Here is a 7,035-nt window from a genome sequence, read left to right as displayed (position 1 = left end):
TTTAAGTTAAAGACAGGGTTTCACCATGTTGGCCAGGCTGGTCTTGAACTCCTGACCTCCGGTGATCCGCCCGCCTCAGCCTCCCAAAGTGCTGAGATTACAGGTATAAGCCACCACGCTCAGCCAATTTTTAAATTTTTTGTAGAGATGAGGATCTCACTGTGTTGCCCAGGCTGGTCTTCTGAAGGCTGTTTGCTTGCTTGTTTTTAAATCTTGCTTTCTTTTCTTTTTCTTTCTTTTCCCTTCCTTCCTCTCTTTCTTTCTTTCTCTCTCTCTGTTTCTCTTTCTTTCTCGACAAGGTCTTGCTCTGTCACCCAAGATTGATTGCGGGGGCCTGATCACAGCTCACTGCACCCTCTACCTGCTGGTCTCTGGCAATCTTTGTGCCTCAGCCTCCCAATTATTTGGTACCACAGGTGCATGCCACCACATCCAGCTAATTTTTTATTATTTTTTTTGTAGAGGCAGGATTTTGCTCTCACGTTTGTCCAATCAATAAACGAACACAAAAAAGTTACAATACCCAGGGCGAAGTTTTCTCTAACTCCTCAAAAGGACTTGAATTTAGGACATCTTTCTTACTGAGACATGCAAAGACTTAAAGTATGTATTATAATCCAGAAACACTCACCACTGTCTAACATTTCTTCTCCAAATGAGAGCACTAATAACCTATTCAAAAGAGTCTCTAATTATGAATGTGAAGTTACAAAGAATGTTTTTTTGTTCTTAGATCTATAAAGGTAACACAAAAGCAGCAAGTGAAAACACAGTGCATAGTTTCACTTTCGGCTGGGCCGCAGTGGCTCATGCCTGTAATCCCAGCACTTGGATTATGCTGTAATCCCAGCATTTGGGGAGGCGAAGGCAGGCGGATCACCTGAGGTCAGCAGTTCAAGACCAGGTTGGCCATCATGGTGAAACCCCATCTCTGCTGAAAATACAAAAATTAGCCGGGCATGGTGGCGGGCACCTGTAATCCCAGCTACTTGGCAGGCTGAGGCAGGAGAATCACATGAACCAGGGAGGCAGAGGTTGCAGTGAGTTGAGATCACACCATTGCACTTTAGCCTGGGCAACAAGAGTGAAACTCTGTCTTTAAAACACACTTGAGTCCCATTATAACAGAAAACAAGAGATAAAGACAAGAGCACTATTGTTCTTCTAGAGCTTAAAATGAAAATGTAAGAGAGAACCATAATGTAAATACAGTCAATACAGTGTCACTACATTCCAGCCAGGAGTGCAAGTGATTCTCCTGCTTCAGCCTCCTGAGTAACTGGGATTACAGGCACGTGCCATCACGCCCAGCAAATTTTTATATTTTTAGTGGAAACTGGGTTCACAGTGTTGGCCAGCTGGTCTCAAACTCCTGACCTCAAATGATCCACCCACCCCAGCCTCCCAAAGTGCTGGGATTATAGGTGTGAGCCACCGTGCCCAGCCTAGATTTTAGTCATGTATGTAGTTGTATATAATAGTCAGACCTAAGAGTCTGGTGCTCAGGGGAGAGGATGGGACTTGAAGTGTAGATTATCTGTTCTTTCTACTCTGTTTTATGCTATTTTAAAAATTGTACAAGTCAACAATGATACGTTTTATTTTTAGAACTTCAAATAATACATACAAAACTACAGTTACCTAGGACCACCTAGTTGAGTATACAGATGCCCTTCTCCACAATGGAATGTATACGTTTTCTGCATTTATTTACAAGTATTTGTACCCATAGCAATAATGTACTGTACATATTCTGCAACTTTAAGGCTGTTCTTGGGAGCTCTCAATTTCAGCCATTAATAATACTTATTTTGATAGCTGCATAGTAATCTGTTCTGTGATATGAATATGTGATTTAATTAATATATGAATATGCCAATTGATTTGATATCATACAAATAGTGATTTTTATTCTTTTCAGGAATTTAAAATGCTTGATGATTTTAGTTATGTAAAATTAGTATGTATATGTATATAAATTACTGAAATTACTAGCATGTTTTTGGCAGAGCACCTCACAATTCTACCATAATGATTCTCGGTAATTATGTGGAAAGTCATTGTTCTTAAAAATGTTTGCAGTTTATGCTTTCATTAATCTTTTCTACATGAAGTTAATTTTAGTTTTAAAAATATACTTAATTTTTGGCCGGGCGCGGTGGCTCAAGCCTGTAATCCCAGCACTTTGGGGGGCCGAGGTGGGTGGATCACGAGGTCAAGAGATCGAGACCATCCTGGTCAACATGGTGAAACCCCGTCTCTACTAAAAATACAAAAAATTAGCTGGGCATGGTGGCACGTGCCTGTAATCCCAGCTACTCAGGAGGCTGAGGCAGGAGAATTGCCTGAACCCAGAAGGCGGTAGTTGCGGTGAACCGAGATCGCACCATTGCACTCCAGCCTGGGTAACAAGAGCGAAACTCCGTCCCAAAAAAAATATATATATATATACTTAATTTTTATAGAGATATACAATTTTTTGCAACTTTGTAATTATGGTTAATTTATATTTAGAATAATTTACACTGTACTGTTAGAAAGGGCATTTTCTTACAATAAATTTTTAGTAGTGATAGAGATGAGTACCTTTATCAAGCAGAAAATCAGCACCCAGATATTGGACACCCAGATATTAGATTTTTCTCACTGCCTCTTAATTTACTTTTCTTGATATTGTCGTTCTATGGCAAGCAGGCTTTTGGATATTGAAGAGGAAGTAATAATTGTACATAATGTAATAATGATTGCTTTGAAGACCCTTCGTGTAACAAGCCGTTTGAATCAGAATAATATCTTGTGCAATGTGGTGTTAAAGCTTTTACGTTACACATCTCTTTTCTTTTATTAATATATTCTGGGTGACTACTAATGACTTTATGATGTATACTATATTTAAAATAAAAGGGTCCTTTTAGCAGATTGTAAGTTATAAAACATCTGAAATAGTGCAATTTAAATAAACAAGGTAAAGGAAAAAATATATGTATCATGCCAAGAAAATGAGCTGTCCCTATGGTTGAGACCAAATTTTAGCTTTGAGCATTTTTGTATGTAAGCACAGAATGAAGTAGATTGGATTTTATAGGGTTCATCTCAGTAGGAATTAATTGTTGAATTTCATTTGGGCAGAATTGAGAAGCCATAGGAATTGTTTTAATATTTAAATTTTTAAAAAGAGACCTACATTTGCATAAAAACACTCAAGACAACGTTTACAATTTCAAGGCATTTTGTTTGCCTTATTGAATTTGTGTACTTCTTCTTACGTAGGACCTGGCAAACAATAAGTGCCAAATATATTTAGTTTTATTTTATTTTTTTTATTGTATCTTATTTTTTCTTTTTTGAGATAGGGTCTCCCTCTGTCGCCCAGGCTGGATTACAGTGGTGTGATCATAGCTCACTGTGGACTTTAACCTCCTGGGCCAGGAGTGGTGGTGTGCACCTGTGGTCCCAGCTACTCAGGTGGCTGAAGGAGGAGGACCCCCCAGCTCAGGAAGTGCTCCATAACACCCTAGCCTGGGTGGCAGAGTGAGACCCTGTCTCAAAAAATAAATAAGTAAATAAAGTTGGTTGGGACATGTTATATAGATGCTCCAGGTTATAATCCTCCAGGTTTTAATCATCTGTACCCCATTGCATGATGGAGTGATCATTTTGTGATCCACCCCACCCCAACTCGTGCGTGCTAATAGTTATGCATGCCTTTTCTCCAGTTTATCTGCCTTCCTTTTGTCAGATGATTTTCAGTGAACCTTCACTGGGCAAAGGGGAAGTCTTCTCTTGGCCCCTATAGTACTAGCAAACATTGACTTCTAAATGGGTATCTTGGCCAGGTACGGTATGGTGGCTCTTGCCTGTAATCCAGCACTTTGGGAAGCCAAGGTGGTAGGATCACTTGAACCCAGGAGTTTGAAACCAGCTTAGGCAATATAGTGAGATCCCAAAAATTAGATGAGCGTGGTGGCACACACCTGTAGTCCTACATACTTGGGACTGGATAATATCCTCAAGGGAATGAATGTAGATAGAAGAGGGAATCAAGAACTAAGCTCTAGGATATGTCAACATTAAGATAATTGGAGAAAAGAAAAGGAATCTTCAGAGCATACTGAGAAGGAGCAATCCATGTGGTAGGACACAAACCTGAAGAACGTATCTTGGGAACTGAAGGGAAGAAAGTAAAACACGGAGAAGGGGATGAACAGCCATGTCAGATTTTGCCAATAAATTAGGTAGGATAAAGACTGAAATTGAAAATTGTGTTTAGCGATGTAAAGACCTTTGGTTGTTACATGATCTTCAGTAGGAAATAGCCAGGTTATCACTATTTACATATGTTTTTAATGGGAATTTTTGATGTTTACGCTGCCTTCTTTGCCATGTTCAGGTTTTCCAACCTATTGGTGGTATGTCTGACAGTGGATCACAACCTGGTTCAATGGGTAGCCTCACCATGAAATCACAACTTCAGATCACTGGTAAGTTTTAGAAACATTGGCCACTTTACTTTGTTTTCGCCCCTGTGATTAAAAAGTAATCCTAAGAGGACCGGGCATGGTGGCTCCCGCCTGTAATCCCAGCACTTTGGGAGGCTGAGGTGGGTGGGTCACTTGAGGCCAGGAGTTTGAGATCAGTCAGGCCAACATGGCAAAAACAAAATTAGATGGACTGGTGCATGCCTGTTATCCCAGCTACTCGGGAGGCTGAGGCGTGAGAATCATTTGACCCTGGGAGGTGGAGGTTGCAGTGAGCCAAGATTGCGCCACTGCACCCCAGCCTGGGTGATAGAGCGAGACTGTCTCAAAAAAAAAAAAAAAATCATTAAAGAACAAAATATTTAATGGTTGTTACATGTCAGGTACTTAATTAATATTTGCTGAATGAATGAATGAATAAAGATGTATAGATACATAATTTTTATTGTAGAATATTCTTGGATATTTTACAGTTTTTTTTCCACCTTAAACCTGGGCACCTGGGTAATTGCTATTTTTGTTTGTTTTATATTGTGTTAATGCTTTGTTGAGATATAATTCATATCCCCTACAGGTTTTACCTATTATTTATTTATTTATTTATTTATAACAGTGCATGATCATGCAACCTCCTGCTTCTGGGACTACAGGGGTGCACCACCATGCCCAGCAAATTTTTTAGTTTTTTGTAGAGATGGGGTCTCACTGTATTGTCCAGGCTGATTTTGAACTCCTGGGCTTAAGTGATCCTCCCAGTAGGGCCTGATATATTGTTAGCATGCATGGGTAGTGGTGGGGTGGATCACAGAATGATTACTCCATCACACAGTGGAGTGCAAATGATTATATACTCTTCTTCATGGGGAAAAGGAAGTGGGGAAGTGGGGATGATTTTAGAGGGATGATAAATGATTTTTAGGGGAATTCAGAGGGCTCAAAGTACATACGATGGCCTGGGACAAAGTCTGTTGGGCCTGTAGAATAGATAGTGGTTTATGACAAAAGTGTGTCCAGGTCCAGGTCTGTTAAGATTTCAGTCAGCTGAGCAGGGTGGCTCATGCCTGTAATCCCAGCAATTTGGGATGTCAAGGTGGGCAGATACCTGAGGTCAAGAGTTCAAGACCAGTCTGGCCAACGTGGTGAAACCCCATCTCTAGTAAAAATATAAAAATTAGCTGGCCATGGTGGCAGACACCTGTAATCTCAGCTACTTAGGAAGCTGAGACAGGAGAATCATTTGAACCCAGGAGGCAGAGGTTGCAGTGAGCTGAGATTTTGCCATTGCACTCTAGCCTGGGCGACAGAGCAAGAGTATATCTCAAAAAAAAAAAAAAAAAAAAAAAAAAAGAAGACTTCAGTCTTTATATTCCTGCTATGTAATTTTAGTTATTGAAAACTCAGGGAAGGGACCAAAGGTAATTGTAATTATTTTCTTCTTTGGTGGATCTGGATTTAACGCAGATAAAAGAAATTCAGAAAACAACTTCATGCTGTACTTTGAAAGAAAGAAGATTGAAGGAGGGGGGCTACAGGGGTCAGAGAGACCTTGAGAGACTCCTTTATTTCAACAAGTCAAAGCATCATATTTTGGGATATCAGTTTTTGAGCCCCAAAAGTACATTCACAGAGTCGTGCAACCATCACCACAATCAATTTTAATATATTTTCATGTCTCCAGAAAGAAGCCCTGTACTCATTAGCAGTTACTCCCCATTTAACCCATCCAGGCACAAACCCAGGCAACTCCTGATGTTTCTGTCTCTAGATTTGACTATTCTGGATCTTGCATATAAGTGGAATTGTACAATGTGTGGCCTTTTGTGTCGTCTTTGAGCAGACTGTTTTCAAGTTCATCCATGTTTATCCATGTTGTAGCCTGTATTGTTACTTAATTCTTTTTTTTTTTTTTTTTTGCTAAATAATATTTTATTGTGTGATTATACCACATTTTAAAAATCCGTTCTTCAGGATTTTTAGTAGTTGTATTTTTAGTAGAGACAGTGTTTCACCATGTAGGTCAGGCTGGTCCTGAACTCCTGATCTCATGATCCACCCGCCTCAGCCTCCCAAAGTGTTGGGATTACAGGTGTGAGCCACTGCGCAGGCCCAAAGTATTTTTCAAAGCAGGTGCACTGTTATGCATTCCCATCAGCAATATGTGAGGATTCCAATTTCTCTACACTCTTGCCAGTGCTTGTTATCTTTTTTATGATAGCCATTCTAGTGGGTGTGAAGTAGTATCTCACTCTGTGTGTGTGTTTTATTTATCTATTTAATTTTTCTTTTTTCTTTCTTTCTTTCTTTTTTTTGAGACAAAGCAGGTGACAGCCTGTTCTGTCACCTAGGCTGGAATGTAGTGGTGTGGTCCTGTCTCACTGCAATCTTTAATTCCTGGGCTGAAGTGATCCTGCCACCTCAGCCTTCTGAGTAGTTGGGACCACAGCCATGCATCACCCTGCCCAGCTCCTCATTGTGGTTTTGGCCTGTACTCTTCTGATGGCTAATGATATTGCTTTGGTTGCTTTTTTTTTTTTTTTTTTTGAGATGAGGTTTCACC

General features: G+C 40.0%; 1 protein-coding gene across 1 annotated transcript in view; it reads left to right on the top strand.

Moving 5' to 3' along the window:
• The window catches only part of ITCH (itchy E3 ubiquitin protein ligase), a 144,997-nt gene that overhangs the window by 21,587 nt on the left and 116,375 nt on the right, over positions 1-7,035 (top strand). The window contains exon 3 of the mRNA XM_017511319.2: positions 4,391-4,481. Within this exon, the coding sequence (XP_017366808.1) occupies positions 4,412-4,481 (70 nt within the window). The 5' untranslated portion in view covers positions 4,391-4,411. The remainder of the gene's footprint in view (positions 1-4,390; positions 4,482-7,035) is intronic.

This window comes from Cebus imitator, unplaced genomic scaffold (assembly GCF_001604975.1).
Source record: "Cebus imitator isolate Cc_AM_T3 unplaced genomic scaffold, Cebus_imitator-1.0 Scaffold18, whole genome shotgun sequence".
Lineage (NCBI taxonomy): Eukaryota > Metazoa > Chordata > Mammalia > Primates > Cebidae > Cebus > Cebus imitator.
This window is presented reverse-complemented; position numbering and strand designations above follow the sequence as displayed.